The following is a 21915-nucleotide window of genomic DNA, read 5'->3' on the forward strand; positions in this document are numbered from 1 at the left end:
GGAAGGGTAGTCTTGCCTTTTGAAAGTCCACAGCTTTCACAATAATAGTGTGAGAAAATTGACAGAATAAACCTGGCTTTGGCTTAATTGTCTTCTCTTATGTGACACTATACTGTAGCAACAGTCTAAGATCCAACCCAGAAGCTCAAATCCTTTGAGAAATACAGATTTTTGTGCTTCACAAATAGTTCTCATGGTGCAAACCGCTTGTTCAGTCCTAAAGATCCCAGATCAGTGGTATCCAATCGCATGCCAATGCCATGGTCAGGTATTCATTCCAAACACACGATTTCTCACACAATCACCACCTCCAGAACAAATCTCAAGCCCTCTGTCACATTCTACATTGCTTTCCTGCACTCTGTATGTCAAGCATGCTAACTTAGGCACAGCACCTTGTTGTAATGAAAGGACTGGCAGCGTCAGGATGGATTTGTATTTGTCCACTCAGGAGATGACTGAAGCTCAATTTATACTTTATCACACAACAGATCAGATAAGGGTTGTCCAATATCTGATATTATGAGATCAGATAAGGGGTTAAAAAGGATAAGAACAGGGACAATATATGGTTATGGTTGTGACCTGGGTACATTGGAATGGAATAAATGGGAGGAAAATTTAAAGGATGCTTTTTGGGGAGATACTTTTGTCTTTAATTATCATTTATAATAATGAGAATGAGAATAATAGTATAATAGATTTTCAATTCATAATGGAAGAGAGCCACTCTGCCATTCTGATTGGAGTGGGAATGACATTTCACTACTGAAAAGACTAGAGCTGCAATCAGGAGGAGAAATCAAGTGCTGAGAGAGGGGACTCCTCAGTTTGTCCAGGAGCTAACTGTGTCTTGTCAACAGTACTGTTGACTCGCATCGGAAAAGAGGATGCCGTTTTTCCTTTATTTTTGCAGATGGGTTCTCAGATTGTGTCAACAGTAACAGAGATCTTATGGAGGCAGGAATTACCAGGGAAGAAAGGCCACTCCATCTCATCAGGGTGATCAAATAGAACGTTTTAAAAGTTGCTTGTCCAGTGTAGCTTAAAACCTGAGCCAGGTTCCCTTTGAGGAAGTGTTCATGCAAATTGCCTTTTTGCGGTTAGTTTGTGTAAAGATGTGATGGGCAGTTTAACAATATATATAATTTAAATTCCTTCATCTGATTTAGCAGTGTTTGCTTTTCATATTTGTTTCCATCTGTCTTGTTTTGAAGAGCGATGTTTTTTTCTGACGACTTGCTTGGACCCCGAGTAGTCCAGAGGCCTTCAACAAATTTCCATTCCTACAATATACAGTAACAATGGGCATATATTTACGAATGCTGATTAACTCAAATTATAGTGTGTGTGTGCATGTATTGTATATATTATACGTATAGTCGTATACTATACACACACACACACACGATATAGTTGTTTTCTACTTGTAACAGACTCAACTGGAAACCAGACTGCACGTGAACCTTTCAGGGCGACGCTACAACAACGACCTTCCCATTCAATGCAACACGACCACATAAGACTTCTGTTCTCCTTGTATGCTCATCTATATAGCAAACATTGAACTGGGCAAATAGTGGAGAAACAGTGCCAGGATTCCTTTTAAGCTGAATTCAAACACCTTTATTATGAAAAAAAAGAGAGAGAACATAGTGTTTGCAAATATATATGCGCAATTCTGTACTGAGATTACACAAGAATACTGGCCAATTGTCATACAGACCCTACTGTAAGATACTGGCACAGTACATTTGCCATATAAATGTAGAATAAATAAAAAAACTTTTCCTTTCACGTATCTCACCAAGAATTGCAGACTGGTCTTTCCGGTTCATAGGTCTGGTAGTACAATATTTATTTTTTTCAGTTTAAATGTTACATGTTCCGCAACAAACTGACAGTTGTCTTCAGCCACAAATTGAATGCAGAAATAAGACTAAGACCCCGATAATGAATTGAGATCACTACATGACAGACAAATCAGATTTTACATTTATATATTTATATATATACATAGTGTATATGTACATATATATTGTTTTCCACTATTTTGATGCTGGACAGTGACACACTGTTGTGCAGGAGTTGGCAAGAAAAAAAGAAAGAAAAAAATGGGACAGACCTAGACATGCTGATACAAACAGCAAAAACTAACCCTTAAGGAACAGGGAAACGAAATCTAAATAAAAACCCAAATAAAAGTGGTACGTACATACAAACATAACAAATTCAGGTCATATATCAACCCTGCTGTAGGAATGCAGTGAAATACACATCTTCACACCACACCACACACACACACACACACATACCTCATTCACCTGCATACAGGACTGTTTAACAAGGGGAACCAATCTAAATCCACTGTCACTGAGCAAGTTCTTTTGGGGGCGGGGAATAATGGTGTGAGACACTGCAAGACCTCCATATAGGGGGCGGAGTTAATGAATGACATGATCATATTTCTGTCATCAATTACCAAGGAAACCAGAGAGGAAGGAGCCATGTTTTTTTTCTTCTATTGTTTTGGTAGTGTGGCTACAGTATGTACAGTACAAATACAGGCAACTTCATTTTATTGGTTGTTTTTTTCTTGTTTTACTAACACACTCACATACATACATGTTCAGTATCACTTTCTCCCCTCTCTTCTGTCTCTCTCTCTCCTCTGCGGTTGGGCCTTTGTTTGGAAGGGGTTGGAGATGAGAGTGCTTGAGGTGGAGAGGCTGATCGGTCCTCAAAAAGGGCTAAAGTTGATGAGCCTATGGGGGGGGGGGGGGGTCTGAGTGTTCAGCAGCAACCTCCGGGAGAAGGCTTGACGGTGGTTCCAGGGGTGATCTTAACATTGGACTTCTCGTTGCCTCCGGCCGTGGCCCCGGGGCCCATCCTCTTCTTGATCTCAGCAGCCATGGTCATGAAGGCCTGCTCCACATTGGTGGCATTCTTGGCACTGGTTTCCAAGAACGGGATGCCCAGGGAGTCTGCAAACTCCTGAGGAGAGGAAAGGGTAAAGTGAGTGGGTGTCGTCTAACTAAGGTCACATTCACAACCAATACTTCGGTAGACTCGATGCGAATGGGCGGAGAAGTTGAGCCATTTTGCATATTTAATTTGCTGTGTTTGCCTTCACACTGCACTGTCATCCGCAGCAATAGGAAACGCAGCAGGGAACTTTATCAATGTGTTCAATTCATAAACTACACAGTGAAATATATATGTGTTAAAAGAATATATATGAGAAATAGTTAGGACTTTAGGACGTAACGTGATGGTAACGTGGTTGCAGTGTGATCGCCGGGGACTGGACGTTGGTGCGTACGTATGCAATAACTGATGTCTACAACTTTACCAACTTGTTTTATAAAATAGTGGCTAGCCTACTACAGCCTACATACATTAAATAAACCTGGTAGGTTAATAGGAGAGGAGTAGCCTACTGTCTACACACATACCACTTATCTGACTTCAGATCAGCGGAGCCGCCCTTCAGGATTCCCGGTCCAGGTCTGTACTACGAGCGCAAACACTTTATGCAATCTGCAACATTGTGCAAATGCGCGATGGAACCTAATCGCCTCCATTTTCTTGCTATATATCCTGTACACTGCATTGTGTGTGTAACCTTCAGCATAAGCCTATGGTCTGGCCCTATTACAATAAGGGCTTCTATCGCTTCATTAGACCACGTGTGTCCATGGGACATCTTTAAGCATCGCTGCGTAATAATGCCTTCTCTTTCCTCGTGTGCCAAATACGAACTTCTTCATCCCACAATGGTACATTCACTCCCTATGTTTAATGCGATTGCATTCACACCTGCGGTGATCCGCATTTTGCTGCGTTTTGAAGCGAAGTGAAACCCCCGTTTAGAGTAGAATTCTTTCGTGTGCACAATGTGCAGCAGGATTAGTTTTAACCGCAGTAAAGCTTTCTGGTGTGAATATGACCGAAGACAAGTCTGCTAGAACGGATTGGAGAGTATTGTAGTGGTGAGAACGAGCTCCAGATGTGACTGTGTATAGGGCTCAGGGCCTTTACCTTAGCCGTTGTGTAATCCACCACCTTCTTTGTTGTCAGGTCACATTTATTCCCCACCAACAGCTTGTTGACATTTTCACTGGCGTAGCGGTCGATTTCTTGTAGCCACTGTTTGACATTGTTGAAAGACTCCTGAGAGAAAGTGAATGTAGAAACATGGCATGGCTTAACGCATACTGGTGAGCTGGCATGTTTAACCCACTGACTTAAACTATAGCATACTACTTTATTTCCACGGCATATTATAGTTTTTACATTTTCAAGGAAACCATTGTAATCCGAAATTTTCAATACAGTGCGAAAGCTTTACGTACAGAGACTTGAGACAAGTAAATATATCCTAGAACGAGTGGTACAGTGGTACGGCAGCCCATTTGGGACAAAACACTGGAGCGTATCTGGTCATTATGAAAGACAGATGTATTTTTGCGAGCTATCAAAATAAGCTAGACCCATCTCGCAAGGTCGGAGCTGCGCTACGCTCTGGATGGAGTTACACAGTATGTAACTTTTCACCTGTACCACTCGTTCTAGGATATAACAACATTATTAAATTAAGAAAAAGGCTAGTCCCGAAATATTTTTTTATTTCATGCATTGCATTTAGAGGAACAGGCAATGCGATGGTGTTGGTGTTGAACTGACCTGGTCTGTGACATCGTACACTACGATGATACCGTGAGCGCCTCTGTAGTAGCTGGATGTGATGGTACGAAACCTCTCCTGACCCGCTGTGTCCCACTAACCAACACACACACACATGAGACACAGTCGCTTGTTCAGATAGATCAGTGGTTTTTAATATCAAGTTCCATTATTTATTCAGCATTTGAGCCACGGACCACCAGATTTAGCTTCTCAAATCCTAAAACTTCAAATATTTTGTTGTCGTTGGATAATATTTTGCCCACAATTCCATTCTGCATTGATGTTGGTACCATCGGAGAGATAACAGGCAAATGTTGTAGACTTCTTGTAAATTAAGTAATGCAGATGTTTGTGTGTGTGCGTGCGTGTGTGTGTACTTACAATCTGAAGTTTGATGGTTTTTCCATCCAATTCTATGGTTCGTATTTTGAAGTCCACACCGATAGTGCTAATGTAGCTTTCTGTGTACGTGTCATCCTGGGGGCAGGAGAGAGGACAGGAAGAGAGAACCAGTGTGTAAAAGATTGCTCAGACATCCTAGGAAAACAAAATCACTTCCTGCTTGTCTTCACTTCCTTTGAGGGCCAACAGCTCTTCAGTGACACAGGTCACTGATGAGTTTTATGAAACTCTGTCCAAGCAGGCCACTCAATGACCAATAATCAGAGGGCTCATTTGTTTAACCCATTCTGGGCGCGAACCCCTTTTGGTGATTTAAAGTTATTTAAAGTTATACTTTAGCTATTGAAAAATAGCAGATCTACAAGCTCGTAGCGCTAAGAGCGAACGTTTTTAATCACATCTTTGCTTCTGGGGGGGTCCCTGGAACAATATATTTTCAGATGGGGGTCGGCGGCCAATTACATATATTTTTGGAGGTCCTTGACATTAACATGTTTGAGAACGACTCACATAGAAACATGGGTTTTTCAGAAAACTGCCAGGATTTAGAAGGCATTTGTAGAATCGTCCTCAGGTCTAAATGAGTTAAGAAACTAACTAGATGATAAACTATAGTACATTCTGCTTTGTTATAGCCAGACTTACTGCAAATCGGAGTAGAAGGCAAGATTTTCCAACACCAGAGTCACCAATGAGAAGCAGCTTGAATAAATAGTCGCTGTAGAAAGAGACAGAGAGAGAGAGACTTCGTTAAGACCAATGATTGAAATCAAGGTGACAATACACTTGACCAATAACTAAATATATATTATGAAAGCTATGACCTTGGTTGTAAATATTTCTGTATCGTAGTATATTTGTTGTGGTGGCTGTCATGCATAGGAGGGAGACAGGGAGTACTGCGTTTCTCTATGCGATTCATTCATGTCCGTGTTTGTTAAACTCATGAAAGTGCTGTCGTGACACATGAACTTTGCTTCCTATTCTTATGGCAGTTTGTCAAGTTTGCATGGCATTGGTTGGTAGATCATGCCTAGCATGTTCAATCAATATATCCCTGACCAAAACACTGACTGAAGCCCTTGTTCGGTCGCCAAGTCTCTCTGGGTTAATCTTAGAACGCCAGCTAAAAGGTGTAAAACCTATTTGTGATGGAGCTGTGTGATATACTGTAGCCTAGCGCCTAGTGCTGGGAAAAAGGCATAGAATTTAAAGCAGCGCTGCAAACAAATCATGTCCCCTTCCTTTAACTGCCTTTCAGTTCCTGGCTGAGAGTTTATTTTTTTAAGCCAATTTAGTCATTATGCCAATTGACCCTCCTCAAAAATGTTTCCACTGAACTGCCATCATGCACTGCTGACTCAACTGCCAGTGAGAGGACCCAACCCTCACTGCTGACTCAACTGCCAGTGAGAGGACCCCCCCCCCCCAACCCTCACTGCTGACTCAACTGCCAGTGAGAGGACCCCCCCCCCCAACCCTCACTGCTGACTCAACTGCCAGTGAGAGGACACCCCAACCCTCACTGCTAACTCAACTGCCAGTGAGAGGACACCCCAACCCTCACTGCTAACTCAAGGGCTACACACACCGTCTGCGAACGCCGCGCGTCAAAACAGCCGCCTCCGTTATTTTCTTTTTTTTGTCAAATATGTTTTTATTGAACAGATTATAAATTATTACAAACATTATGATATGATATAAAAAATAAACAAGACAAAAAAGAGAAAGAAATCCCTTAACCCTCCCACCCATCGCCTCCGTTATTTTCAATAAACCTATCGCACACCGGCGGCGACCGATGTGTGTTCACGCCTCGCCTGACGCTCCGATACGCCACCGTTCTATTTTCCAGGCGTTGCCGCGCGGCAACGCCTGTGCCGCGTCGCTGCACACCCGGTGTGTGCTGGGCTTCAACTGCCAGTGAGAGGACCACCACAACCCTCACTGCAGACTCAACTGCCAGTGAGAGGACCACCACAACCCTCACTGCAGACTCAACTGCCAGTGAGAGGACCACCACAACCCTCACTGCAAACTCAACTGCCAGTGAGAGGACCACCACAACCCTCACTGCAGACTCAACTGCCAGTGAGAGGACCACCACAACCCTCACTGCAGACTCAACTGCCAGTGAGAGGACCACCACAACCCTCACTGCAGACTCAACTGCCAGTGAGAGGACCACCACAACCCTCACTGCAGACTCAACTGCCAGTGAGAGGACCACCACAACCCTCACTGCAGACTCAACTGCCAGTGAGAGGACCACCACAACCCTCACTGCAGACTCAACTGCCAGTGAGAGGACCCCCCTCCCCCCCTCTATGAATAAAAGCCAAAAACAAATATATATATTTTTAAAGAGAACATAACAACACACGCACACCTGATTCCTTTAAGTTTATGATATCATCTAGCTGCTGCCTGAAAACATTCATCATAGTCTGACTTGGATGTGTTTTTTGGTGGACATTTGAACTACTGCAACTTTCAGGACAATGAGAATGCTGTGCTGAGCTCAGCAAAATTTACACAAGGAAGTGCAGCTCGGTGGTGGAGGCCAGGAGCTCATGTCATGTGATTAGTTGTATGAAACCAACAGAAGTAGGTGGAATAGGTGAAAAGATTAGGGGAACAAAAAGGGTACTGAATAAAAGAAAATATTTCCTTCGACATGAAACTTCTATGGTGGGTGAGTGGTTAGTGTTGCATCAAACTACTGTATGTCCTTTCTGTGTGGAGTTTGCATGTTCTAATCTGCACGCGTTTATCAAGACGCATCACATTGTGCGTCACACTGCTCCTTATGGTTAGAATTAGGACGGGTTCAACTTCAATCATGCAGAGGATAAATATGTTAATGTAGTTAGAAATGAATCTACTGTATTTTTTGGCCTGAAATTCTGCACAGAACCAAAATACTTGTTTTGGAAGACAGGATGTTCCTCCATGAAAACGTATATTCAAAACATTGAAAAACAGCTCAAATAGCCGCTGAACAATCGCCACAAAAACTTATGGGCTTGTAGATCTGTTGAACACTGTTGTAATTGTAACTAAGGCCCTAATTAAGTGGTTATTCATCGATTTACTTGACAATAAAGATAGTTAGGGGTTGAGTGTCTTGCTCAGGGACAGGCATACCTCGAGTCCTCGACACATTGCAAGGGCTCGGTATCGAACCTGGGATTTCTGTTTCCCAGGTGGCCTCTCTACCTATTCAGCCATGGCCACTTCAAGGTATGATTTACAGAGGTCCTATCAGCCCGATGTATGTTTAATGAGCTGGTCGAGTGGTTATTGTTGATTGAGTCACGCTTGCTGGATTTAATTTTAAGATCATCTGGATTTAGATCATCCTCATACCTTACAGAGGAGTATGTCGCTCAAACCACACACACACACACACACACACACACACACACACACACACACACACACACACACACACACACACACACACACACACACACGTGACGTAAGCACAGTACATGTTACACACACATGGACAGGAAAAGGTGTGGGCTGCCTGAAATATGAGCTCAAAGTTGCCTTGTATGCTGGCTTGTGCTGGATACTGACCTGCACATTAAAAGGACCATAGCAGCATTCCGCAATGTTTAGCCCATTGGCTACAGCTCACACATTATACTTGACATTACTGCATTCTACATTCTAATGTCACATTCCGAGGCAAGGCCCACAAAGCAAGGCTGAACTGGTTTGACCAACAGACTGACACTTTTTATTTTTGTGTACAGTCGTGTATAATAACCTACATTCCATTCCCACCCCACCTACAGTTTTGATTGGATGAATATGAGTGACATGCGAATGCTCCCAAGAGTAGTCCAGTAAGTCCACAACAAAAAACAATAACTGGGCTATGATCCACATCCATGGGCCAGAGAATCATGCACACCTTTATCTCAAGTTCCCAATTTCACTCTGTTCTTCTAACATTTAGTCAAACAGATGAGTACAGTCATAAATTGTACCAATGTGTACTAGACTGTTAGAAAACTAGACACTACAAAGACTAATCGGTTCACTTCAAACTATCCTTTGTCACGGCTGCTATTCAACTGCTGAACAGCAGATAGCACTTTATTCTTGCTCTTTGCATACTGCCCACTAATGCACTTTTGCTACTATTGAATATCATAAATTCTCTGTCTCTAGTGCCCTGTTCTTAGATCTTAGTCTTGTATTGAATGTTGTGTAATTTTTACTATGATCTGGCTGCAAACCAATTTCCCGCAAGGGACAATAAAGCTTAGGGGGCACGGTGGCACAGTTGGTAATGCTGTCGCCTCACAGCTAGAAGGTCCTGGGTTCGATTCCCGCTCGGGACGCTGTGGGTGCTGGCGGCGTGTTTCCTCCTCCGTGTCATCAGTGCCCATACCCGAAGGCGGGTTGGCGAAAGGGCCTTTCTGTGTGGAGTTTGCATGTTCTCCCCGTGTCCCCTAGGGTAGGTACCCTCACAAAAAAATGCAGTAATCCTGGTCACTAAACTGCCTCCCCCTGGCCAGCCGGGGCGCCTGATGGAGGGGAAAGGAACTGGTTGGAATAACGTGTTCCTTCCACGCGCTACGTCCAACCAGGGAATCTCCCCCTGTCAGGTGTAAAGGAGCAACTTGGACACTCAGACATGAAGGAAGCATGAGTTCAAATCCGTTGCTCTCCCAAAATGTCTATGTCTCTGTCTATGGCAAAATAAACTGAATTGGTGCTGCCTGTGTCCATCACTACTCAAATGTCTGGTAGACATGGTATGGACAAAGGAAAGTGGAATTGTGGACCTCTAGCATCAAGTGTTGGCTGAGCCTGGGTTGTTTCCTGCCTCCCAGAATTCACAATCTTCCCCCATTTCCCCATTGTAATAAAATCCAGTCATGCCCTCTTCGTTAAGCCAGCCTTGGACAATGGCCATCCCTGTGCAAGCCAGTCTGGCTACACATTGCTCAAGAGGATTTTAAGAAAATACTACCAAAATAGGTAGTTACTACCATTCCCCAAACATAGCCATTGATATCTTTTAAGTTGCACATTGTAAATTGTAACGCATGTAAATAAGACATTCCTCAGTCAAGGAGACTGATGTTTATTAGTCTTGGCCCAAAACAGCTTTATCAAATCAACAGTTCTGATTATTTTAAATCTTCCCTAAAGGGATGGTTAAGGCGGACCAGAGTCTGTATCTAGACTTGGTCCTAATTTATTGAAATGCATGGTTTCTGTGTGGGGTGTCTAATTTATAGTTGTACAATTGTTAGGTATTTAATACTATTTATATTGTTTTTGTATTGTTTTGCAGCACTGTCCCCCCACCTGCATTTCTCAGGAATCAAATCCCTACCCCCTAGTGTAGAAGGGAGGCACTCAGGCACACACTTTTCCCACAAGAACATTTTCATGCACCTATGGGTGCTTGGTCTGACATGCACACACTTCTGGCACCTGCAATTATACACATACACATCATGCAACAAAACATAATTTGCACATGAAAGTCTGCAATGGTAATCGGCTAAGACACTGGCTTTTTTCCGTCTATCCTTTTGAAAATGGTGTGACAATTAATGTAATTTTTACATGTGTTATTATTAATAGAGGTCAAAGTCTCCGACTTCCATTTGCTGGTGAAGGTACAGCCATAGTTTAAGTAGTAGAGGCTGAAAATGTAAGTGCTATACTACAGAAGTCCATTTAGTATTACTAGATTGTGTCATGAGATGATGGCAATAGCCGAATTTGCTGAATAGCATAGTTTGTGGTTTAGAACCAGTTACTAGATTGTCATGACAATAGCACAATTGGCTGAATTATAAACTCAGCATAGTGGTTTAGAATCAGTGGCTTGTGAAAGACTTGTGAGATGTTCCAACAATCCAAGAGCAACTTAAAGCCTCTATACTTATCAAAACGTGACCAGGGGTCAGCTCTGTACTTGGTCAGACACCAAAGCTCAGAAGAACACTTTGCAGCAAGTTCACAGCATTTAGGTCGGCTATTTAATATTTATGGCAAATGTCCTTTCCTCCCCAGAATATGGATACTAGGATTAATTTGTTATTATTCTATTGGTGATCAGAAAGTGATTTTAATGGCTATGCAACAGGTGCAACCCTAATCCACAGTTCCACACAATTCCACCTGAGACATATTCTACCTGAGAGAAATTTGACCCAACTTAATTTGTGAATGGAGAGTAAAGAGAAAGGGAGCCTTGGCAACAGCTAATGAGTTACTCAACATAACTGTGGTGAAACAGTAGGGTTGTCATATGGCATGTGACCAACACATGACTAAGACATCTAGAGATGAGGGAGGTTTCTGGTTTGTTGTACAAGTTACTGTTCTATTTGACTTTAAAGTTATAGGAACTTCACCAGTCTACCTGGGTGTAAACAAAACAACATACCGGTAATACATTAGTTACTGTCCACTTGCGTGGTTGCTACTTGTGCTGCAAATTAAACACCGTCTCTACTACGGAAATCAGCAACAGGTTCCAGTTTAGCTCTAACTATATAGCAAAAACATTGGAATCCCAAGTAAATAACGCCAGTCGTCGTCACCAGCTAGCTATACAAATGTTAAGATTTATAAAACAAAGAAAAAGATCCAAGATGAAACTGATGGCACTACTGCTTGTCTTGGGCTGTCAAGTCAGCAATAGCAAAGGAACACCAACCAACATAAACTACTACAGGAGATGATCATTACACCTACGGCTCAAACATTGATGTTAGATTTAAGTTCAATGAGAAACACTTCATGTCATCATGATACATCAAAACGAAACTTGGTGTTAAAGAGCGCAGAGCGACATTGTCAGAGTCCCAGTAACAGCTGGCTATAAACAGTGCAGAGGACACTGGTTAACAGAGCTCAAGTATAATGCTAAGTCAACTTTAAGCGCCATTAAAGACCACTTAATTCGTGGTGAAATGTGAGGAATGTGTGTTGTGGCTAGATTCGCTAGAATAATGTACAACGGAGGCATACTGGCGACACCGGCACACAGAAGGCTAACGTCAGCTGACGTTACCTAGCTCCTGTAGCACGGCGGCTAACGTTAAGTGAGTCAGCTAAAGCTAAAATTGATAGCAAACAAAGCTAACTACTAGCAGTTAGCTGGCTAGCTTCTTGTTATCATCAGACATGGATAACATTATGATGTGGAGCCGGGTACTAATGATACTTACTATTCGGGATTCATCTTTGTCTCGTCGTTCAGTCAGATCCCGCCTGGTAAAATGTCAAGTCCTTTAAATTTCCCCCTGGCTTCAAATAATAAAACACCGTCCCGAAGAAGAACTAGGGATAGCCCACCTACCAGCTTCTTCTCAGTAAAAAACCCAAAATGGCTGCAACTCCAACCAGGAAATAGCTACCATTAGCTAGCTGGCTACTAGCCGACTGAGGAACAAAACAAGGGGGTGGAACGCGTCGTGCAGTCGAGGTTGACAGACAGCCTATATGTCGGTAGCCAAACGTCCGTATCTGCCTATGTCGTGCGTTATGACCACGTTGAATAACGTTATAAGGACTAATGCTGGGGGTGATCACAGCACAACTGGCGCTTGTCTTGTCTGTGTCTGCAACGTTTGCGCAACAGTCAATGAGAGCGTGCAACTGCAAGCCGCTGTCAAGTCAAGCCCAGGGAAGGGTGACGTCATTTAGTGAGACGTGGCAAATAGGAGTCAGTAGGCTACAGCAGAGACCTGCCAGCCCAGTGGTACACTGCATTCTGAGATGATGACCCCCAAATTCCAATTCTATATGCATAACATAGGTCAGACTCTAGGTCAAGGACCGGACCCCTACATTTATCTATTTGGTCGGACCCTCTGTCCCCCCCCCCTCCCTCATCTGAAAAGATGTTGAGCCAGGGAAGGACCCACATAAGAGAAGATGTATTTTCTTTAAATTAAGAACCACTGTAAATTATATTCTGGTGCACAAGAAAATATTCACTGTTAATTGGGGGGGGGGGGGGGGGGGGGGGGGTGTCCAAAGGTTTAAATGGTTGAATTGTGATATTATCAAACCAAAATATCAAACATATCAGACAGTCTACATATCAAACAAGTAAATTAATGTTTTTCACAAGTCCTACCATAAGCAGGGATAAAATATCAGACAAATGAATGACCAGAGGATGGATAACAAAAGCCCCCCCCCCCCTCAGCAATTCAACCAGAATCTTCCCCAGTCATTTATTGCGTCATTGATCAGCATGAGTCATTATAAATCCTAGGGAGGATCACAGTAATCACAGGATGCATGACTGACAGGTCATGTCAGCACTTGTACAGTTATCAAGACTATCGACAGCATGAGTCAGGTGACAGCATGAGTATGAGTCAGGTAGCTAAGTTTCCTTCTCAGCAAAGCCTTTTGGAATTGAGTCTGCTGGCTGCTTGAAACTGTTCAAAAAGGGACAGGAGTGGTAAGGCTGTAATAATCTAATACATAAATGAATAAAATAAATAAATAATACTAATGAACGGTGCACGGTGGCACAGTCGGCGACGGTAGTGCTGTCACCTCACAGCTAGAAGGTCCTGGGTTCGATTCCTGATGGGGACGATGTGGGCGTGTTCTCTCCTCCACGTCATCAGTGCCCATACCCGAGGCGGGGTTGGTGAAAGGGCCTTTCTGTGTGGAGTTTGCATGTTCTCCCCGTGTCTCCTAGGGTAGGTAGTGGTACCCTCACAAAAAACATGCAGTAATCTTGGGTCTCTAAACTACCTCCCCCTGGCCAGCCGGGCAAAGGACAAAGGAACTGGTCGGAATAACGTGTTCCTTGAATCCGTGCACTCGCTACGTCCGGCTGGTGAAACTCTCCCCCGTCAGGTATAAAGAAGCAGCTTGGACTCTTTTTGGTTGAGTATTTATTATTTAACAGTTTGTGGAATTACAGTACATTTCAAGCACAACTCAATACAAAAACTGTTAACTGTGAGTGGAAGTGGACGACACCATAAAAGCATTACACTTGTTTACAATAGGGCCCACTGTTTTCAATTCATCAAAACTCATGCCTCATGCATAGAAGGAAGCATGAGGTCAGTCCGCTCAGTCAATAAGTCTCATGCATCAGCTATACATCAATCTGTTGCGAAGGTGTACACCTTCGCATCTAGCATACAACATTGATGTATGAAAGGGTTTGTTTACATCTTGCCCCAATGCATTTCCAATGGAAGTCACGAGCTTGCATCAGTAAATAAGTCTCATGCATCAGCTATACATCAGTCTGTTGTAAAGGTGTGAGTCAGGCCTAAGACACAACATAATAAAATGGAGAAACAAAGTATACAAAGACATAGTAAGAACAAGAACAGTCTCTCCCCACCCCGCACCTATTCACTTCTCCATTGGAATGAAGAGACTCAACCTACTTCTTGGCTCCAAAAAAGGGAAATCAGTAAACATTTGGGAGTCTCCTTTTTTCTTATTGTCATCGCTTCATACTTTTCTGTTCCCCCCTCCATCGCTATGAATGGAATGTGGATGGTTAGTACATATTTCCACGGCAACCATATCCTGGTTCCAGAATGCGTAGGGGAACTCAACAGTGGAGGCTGCCCCCACCTCACCCTGGAGACAAACAGAGACAAGACTCTGTCAAACTGATGAGAACATGAGCAAAACAGAAGATGTCAGTTGACTGAAACTGGAATCTGCTGTAAATTCTCTTTCTCTTTCAGTCTGTTCTGATTCTGTTCCCAAGTTTATTGTTTAAAGGTTAAAGCTCTATATTCAAATCATAATCATTGCTAGAATGTTTGTTCAACAACAGGGACCTCCCGTCTCTCCAGTTCTTTAGTAAACAGAAAATACATTTTCAGGTGGGTTACAAATTCAATCCAACCAGGAGAGTGAACCCAACAAAGAGCATTCATCAGTTTATCCTGTATATCCTGTATGAGTTCGCTCTCCTGATTGGATGAAATTGATATTGTTAGCCTGGCATGGCCAGACTAATATCACTGAGTAGATATTAGTCTGGAACTGGCGGTTACAAACAGATTCCAACATCACAGCAAAAAGTCTCACTTTAAATAGTGAGCTCTGATTGGTCTGATTGGTCTGGGGCGAAAATCTAATTTAAAAAATAGTGCCAGACCAATATCTGCCCTGGGCTTCTTTTTTTTTTCTGTGGCAGATTTGTCTGGTTTCCAGAGTATAGAGTTCCAAATATAGAGTTAGTTAACAACACTTTAAACAAAGAATATCACTTACATCACCTTTATGTCCCATCAGGGTCTTCTCTGATTAGGGAATTTGAGATATAGTAACAACTATATCTCAAATTCCCTAATTATCTGCCTCAACAAAGAAACGAAAGAAAAAATTGGCGACCACAAATGACAAAAAATTTAGACCTCGTAAATTGTACATTACCTTTGTATTCAGAGCTATCAGTCCTATCTCAAAGCAGCTGTCAGAGGCTATCCTCCTCATGATGTCGTCCAGAACGGTACGACAAGCAACACTGGGGGCGGAACCCTTAGAAAGAAGAAAAACACAGTGAATTATGAATGTCCACATTAAATCACGTTGGTGAACTACCGAAAGTGTAATTGTTTCAGCCAATACTGGTCGCGATCCCTGGTTGAGAAACTGCAATTTTCTTAAAAACTACACCACGTAGTGATAACAAGTAATAACACACCCTCAAATGAGATAGGCTATTTTCTGTAAGGCATGCCAGTAATTGACTGGATTGACTACATGATTGCAAGGTCCCTGGTTCCATCCATAGGATGGAAAGAGTCCAAAGAATATTATTTCCCCATGGGGACAATAAAAGTATATCTTATATTATCTTATCTAAATATAACAACAAATAGCCATAAATAAAAATAAGGTATTTTCTGGACTGTTCTGTGAGTCAGGGTTGCTCACCTGTTTCATCAGCTGGACAATGTGGAAGCTGGGACAAAAACACATAATCTTGTCACCATCACCTGTAGCTGAACAGAGATTTTGTGTTGTGTTATTTCATGGCCATGCTGAGTTTATATTATGTTATGTTGTGTTACAGTATTTTATGTTCAGTAATCATGGAAATGATATAACTGACATACCTGCAGCAGCTCCCACCTGGGGGAAAAAGTAGAAAATGAAATTCATAATTGATTGATGTGACATTTTTAAATCTCTCTCTCTCTCTGTACCTCTTAACCTCTCTTTATGTCACTATTTGTCTTCTCTACTTGGTCTCTCTTTCAATCCCTCTCTCCCCATTTATTTTTGAAGGGCGCTAGCCCCTCCTACATTATATTTAGTTATAGTGTAGTTTTTGTCCTAACACAAACATTAAATGCCATTGACAATGAATGGAGAATTTACTGCACATGTGGATGAGCAAATTGGCTATTTCGGTCCACAAAGTCTTTAAATTCCCATTAACAATGAAGCAATAGACAATTAGAGCAAATAGACATGTTACGTCATGATGACAAATTCTCTGACACAAACATTGATGTCTTGTAGACCTCTAATTCTTGTTGGTGATAATTTAAAGTGGCAATTCAGAAAGACAAATCTTTATATCGTAAGTGTATCAGGATGCTGTCTAGTAGATAAGAGAGCTCCTCACTTCACACGGTGTGATTTCAAGTCACAGTTTAGTTTACTTGCCATGTGCTCAGCATACAGGCCACAGCCAGGCAGGGGTGAGTCTCCAACTCTTCCTGGGGCCTTGAAGGGGGCACCAGAGGAAGACACACCTGAAATAAATGAATTGTATAGGAATATCACATGGAGCACTCATGCCCTGGGTCACTCTTCTTTGGGAATACCATCACTGATGTAGAGGTTAAAATAGTAAATTTAGTATGAAATATGGCTTAATTGCTCTATGTAACCTTTTTTTGAGGGTGCTAGCCGCCTAGCCCCTCCTATGTTCAGCTTTTGGTGTCAAGAAAGGAAATGTGATACTGACTCACCAACAGTTATGTTCCCTGTTGTGTCCACAGCTATGAGACCTGGGGAGTGACGTGAAAAAAACATAATTATGTTCACTGCCGTCGTAAATCGTAATGACTGTTTCTACAATAGCTGATCTACAAGCCCATAAGCGTGACGCGTTGTGAGCTTGTAGATCGGCTATTTTCAGCATGTAACCAAGTGTAAAATGACTTATACTGGATCACTTGTCCACTAGTCCCTTCCTAACATTTATGTCTAGTTTTTATATATTTAAAAAAATGTAAAAAAAACAAAAGCATAAATATTCGATTGTTTTATTGTGAGAAAATTCTAGATTTGGCATTAGGGTTGTTAAGGTGAATATCCATGGCATGGCCTGAAAGCTTTATCTCCAAGGATACATTGAACTCCCTCTACTGTTGAAGTCCATTACTACAGTATTTCCTACAACCATGCTGAAAACTACAATCTGTACTATGTCCATTGTCTCAATGGAGAGGTAATTGTAACCATATCCAACCATTCAGTGTCCTGCCCGACACCAGGGCCAAAATCTTTCAGTGGAATAGTAGCTAGACCACCTCTAGGCTCCAACCACAGTAGATGTGCTAGTTATAAATGATTGTTTGAATCTGCTGTATTATAAGTTATAACATACCGGTACTCTACCATGCAGATTGGTAAACAAAAAGTCCTGTATTAAAGCTTGCAATTCATACTGCTGCAACTATAAGTAGCCTAAGTAACTGCTGCAATGAATGAATAAGTATAAAAAAGTAACAGTTCAAATCTTACCAAGCGTGTCATGGCCAGAGATCCTTTGCTTCTTTTCAAGGTACTCCTACAAGAGGGAAGGATATTTTAAAATTCTGTGTTGATTGTTGTTTAAATCAGTGGTTCTCGAGTGAATTTACACCTATAATGACATGCCCCAGATGCCAGGGTAAAAGTAGTAGTTAAGTAGTAGTAAAAGTAGTTAAGTTTGTCTTTAGGGTTTTATAAAATGTATTAACAATAGCGTATGACTAAATAATAGCTACATTACAATTTACCATTGGATCCATTTGATCCATTTCCTGAAAAGTAACGGTCTTGGACATACAAGGTTTCCACCCGATGGGGACAATGTACAGCACAAGACGTACACACCAGGAAATGCACTTTCCTTCCATTCAGCCTGTAATGTGTGGTACCTGATAAGCCATAGCAGAGTTTGTAGTCAGCATGTTGTCATTAGGCTCTATGGCAAATCCCTGTTCTCTGGCAAACGCCACTGCTCCCTCTCCAACCAGCAGACTGTGAGGGCTTTTGTCCATCACCCTGCGAGCCACACGGACGGGAGCCCCCACTCTGGAAATGCACAGTTTCACTTTGACAACTTGATTTTCATTTTGAAGAGATATAAGTCCACTATAGTGCTTGTTGAGCGGCGCTTTGTGTGTATGTATGAGCACGGAATGTGCTCAGCTGATTGGCTGAGCATGGAATGTGATGTATGAAGATAAGAGCGCTGCTCACTTCACACAAGTGAAAATGTCAAAACTCTTCCTCATCTTCCTCTGAAATAATATATTTTATCGATGTGTCTTTATTGCTTTACTTCTTCGTTTTGTCATTGTGATCATAAACGAAATACATGCATCTCTTACCCCTGGAGAGCTGCCACAGCCCCAAACCTCCCGGCTTTGCCTTCCATGATGGCTGCGTCACACTCCAGCACTCCTCTGCTGTTGGGGAAACCTCCTCTGCCCACTATGTGTCGACCTGTCTCTGGGTCATTCTCCACCTCTGGGAACACCACACATAAATGGTAAATGGTGCATTTATATAGTGCCTTTATCCAAGGCGCTTTAGAGAGATTGTGCATTACAATCACCCATTCACACACCGATGGTGGAGGAAACCACGCAAGGCACCAACCTGCACATCGGGAGCAATTAGGGGTTCAGAGTCTTGCTCAAGGACACTTTGACACGAACTCTGGGGGAGCCCAGGTTCGAACTGGGAATGTTGCGGTTCCCATCCGGTCCATCTACCCCTGAGCCAATGCCACCCCACATACAATGGCTTATTTGCCTCTTTTTTTTTTGCAGTGTGGTACCGAAGGGACACATCTAGGAGAGGGTCCCCCTGTGTGGCTGGTAACCTGCCAGGCCAGGTTACCTACCCAGTGATGTAAGGAACACACAAGCACACAAGGAAGCTGCATGGTTTGTATGACAGATGGTGTAACTGTTCAAGTTTGAGGCGCCACCCATTGGGCAGAAGTGAAAGTGGTTTAAGTGGTATTCCTCAACATGTAATTCCAATTTGGGCATGATTGTTGTAATACTGTAGGCCAAATTGACAAATTTGTGGTGCAGGTTCTACCTTGCTCTACTGGTAGTTTGATTGCAAGGTTTCGGTCCAGCAGTGCCTGAAATTAGCTGGTCACAGACACACAGATGGAGTGACAGACTGTATGATTCCCAAATGGGCACACAATTTAGCATTTTCTTCAAAAACATTTTGTCCAAAACTCATGTGAAAAGCACTCTCCCAGCAGGCCAAAGAAAGAAGCACCACCACAAACATTGGTGCTATAACAGCCAGTTGAACCATGTGTCATAAAATAAAATAGAAATTCCAGTGTTCAACCGAGATTTGGCTCAAACAATGGGTTCAATTTGTTCTACTGCTATGCCGCCAAAATGTGGAATGCCCTATAAACAGTCATAAAAAGTGTGAATCCTTACTCTCCTTCAAAACCACTCTAAATAAAAAGAGCACATACTGGTCAGTGGCTGCGATTTGGAACTGGTCCCTGTAAATAAATGGTGAATGCTTTACTGTACATATTTTATTTTTGATTTATATGGTGTTTATAGTATTGTATATTTGTCTGTCACTAAATGTTTAAATTAATTGAATACACAGACAGAACCCCACCAATGGAAACGAGCCACAGTGCTTTCTTGGGTTCAATCCTTTAAGCATTGTATTTGTATTAAACGGTACTCTTCTGTGCTTTTTGAAATTTGTTAATGATGAAGTATTCAATCAATCAATCAAAACCAGCCTGACTTTTAACTGTGTTATTAGAACAGGGTCACTGTCTCCCCCCACTGCTCATCAACAGAAGGAGGAAGGTACTCTACTCTAGAGTATTAGAATTAGATAATTTAACTTTTCATACACAATACAATACACTTTACATTAACTCAAGTCAATGTGCACAGAAGAAACGTAGCCTACATGTTAATAAAATAATAAAACAACATGGTTTGCTACATGGTTTCTATCATTACCAACCTGCCAGTGCGTCCTCCACAGCATCAGTAGCCTGGTGGCCAGCGCTGATGAGCTCTTTAAGTCTTTCTACAGCCCGTGCAGAGAATGCCCATGTTCCTACTGCTGCCATGCTCTTTTTGAAACATAATAGAATATGCAGATTCATATATTTTCAAAAGGCATATTTGGTTTATTTCGATAGTACAGTGAACACAGGAAATACAAAGGTAGGGCAACAGGTAGAGGGTATTTCTTGAGTACAGCACCTAGAGACTCAGAGCACAGTAAAAGGGATTCCTAAAATGCAGACTTTATGCAGATAGTCCGAAACGGTAGAGAAATGACAGTTACCATGTGGGGGGCCCCGGGGGCCTCAGAACATCCAGACCCCCAGGAACACGCCCGGGGGGCCGGGCCGGTTCCGGTGTGCATGTGTGACGCCACCACGTCTGAAACGGTTGAGAAATGTACTGTACTGTACTGTACTGTACTGTACTGTACTGGCACACCCGAAATCATACAGTTAATATGTGTATGTGTGTTGGCGTTTGGTTGCGCACAGGTGGTGAAAAACAACCACGCTGTTTTCGTGCCCAGACCCAGCCAGCCACACACATAGCTCCGTAAGGGAGTGGTTGCGCCACTCAAAAAAAAACTTTAAAAAAACTGAAGAGGCTACTGGAGATTGGAGAACCTGATTTGGACATGATCTGATGCAGGACAATGTCACTATTACAGAAAGAGAAGATGGGTCTGGACACATTCATTCACCCCATAATCTCAGTGGAAATTGGGGAATATGTTGTGAAATAAAAAGTCAGAAAACTGGAATGTGGGAAAATGCCATATTTTTACATTTTCTTAGTTCAAACCATTCCATGATTTCCCCATGCCCACAGCCACACATCTGTGCGCTCTCTCTCTCTCTGAACAGAAACAATTTGCGATGCGGCCCCTCCCCCTTCACTTCACACACACACACACACACACACACACACACACACACACACACACACACACACACGACTGTGTGCACGGGCACCGTTCCTCATATCATCACGCAAGAGACGTCACACAGTCCAGTGGAGCCTGCCTGGCAAATGACATGGGGGGGGGGGGTCCTTTTTGTGGGCGTGGCCGAAAGTGGGCGTTACCAAAAGGTGGGCATGGCCATGGCCGCCAGAAGTCTGTCAGATTTTGACAGCTTCAAATTAGTGTTAAACATAATATAACCCAATTGACTCCAGTCCTCTCTGTTTAATATATCTATATAATGAAACTATATAAACTATGCATATATACCATGAAGTGCTATTGTTACACACTTGGATTGAAATGATGATTTTCCAGTGTGCAGGAATTAACTCTCAAAAACGGAATGTATCAGCTGCATTACATTACTCTGGCTACCATGATGAAATCATCTTACACAACACACATCCACATCTCATTCATTCCAGGCTACATAGGAGCTTCTTAACCCAACCCAACACGTCATGTTCAGTATATCAAGGACCAAGGTAAGCATTTCTAATGACAACTTATGTGCATTCCACACACACATTTGCTTCACAGATACTCTTCTCCGTTTATACATTA

At 42.4% G+C, this 21915-nt stretch overlaps 2 protein-coding genes across 2 annotated transcripts; both read right to left on the minus strand.

Moving 5' to 3' along the window:
• Positions 1-1833: 1833 nt before the first annotated feature.
• On the minus strand, positions 1834-12729 carry LOC308328455 (ras-related protein ORAB-1-like). Its single transcript, XM_080782284.1, has 6 exons — positions 12306-12729; positions 5737-5809; positions 5071-5166; positions 4687-4782; positions 4042-4173; positions 1834-2994 (listed from the first exon to the last, which is right to left on the minus strand). Exons 1-6 carry the CDS (start codon positions 12317-12319, stop codon positions 2794-2796), a joined length of 612 nt encoding a protein of 203 aa, XP_080638410.1. The 5' UTR covers positions 12320-12729; the 3' UTR covers positions 1834-2793.
• Positions 12512-20450, minus strand: LOC308328287 (N(4)-(Beta-N-acetylglucosaminyl)-L-asparaginase; the record flags this gene model as incomplete). The annotated part of the gene is made up of 10 exons (XM_080782056.1): positions 20338-20450; positions 18696-18834; positions 18240-18396; positions 17842-17887; positions 17064-17102; positions 16740-16844; positions 16018-16085; positions 15514-15618; positions 14631-14706; positions 12512-12519 (listed from the first exon to the last, which is right to left on the minus strand). The coding sequence occupies exons 1-10, from the start codon at positions 20444-20446 to the stop codon at positions 12512-12514; spliced, it is 852 nt and encodes a 283-aa protein (XP_080638182.1). The 5' UTR covers positions 20447-20450.
• Positions 20451-21915: the final 1465 nt, after the last annotated feature.

Source organism: Protomyctophum bolini (assembly GCF_963924005.1).
Source record: "Protomyctophum bolini genome assembly, chromosome: 14".
Classification (NCBI taxonomy): domain Eukaryota; kingdom Metazoa; phylum Chordata; class Actinopteri; order Myctophiformes; family Myctophidae; genus Protomyctophum; species Protomyctophum bolini.

Excerpts from the sequence above, each read along its gene's own strand:
- LOC308328455 (XM_080782284.1), bottom strand. Across the intron at positions 5,167-5,736 it reads GCCTTCTACTCCGATTTGCA|GATGACACGTACACAGAAAG; the intron begins GTAAGTCTGGCT and ends TCCTGCCCCCAG. Across the intron at positions 2,995-4,041 it reads TGGATTACACAACGGCTAAG|GAGTTTGCAGACTCCCTGGG; the intron begins GTAAAGGCCCTG and ends TCCTCTCCTCAG.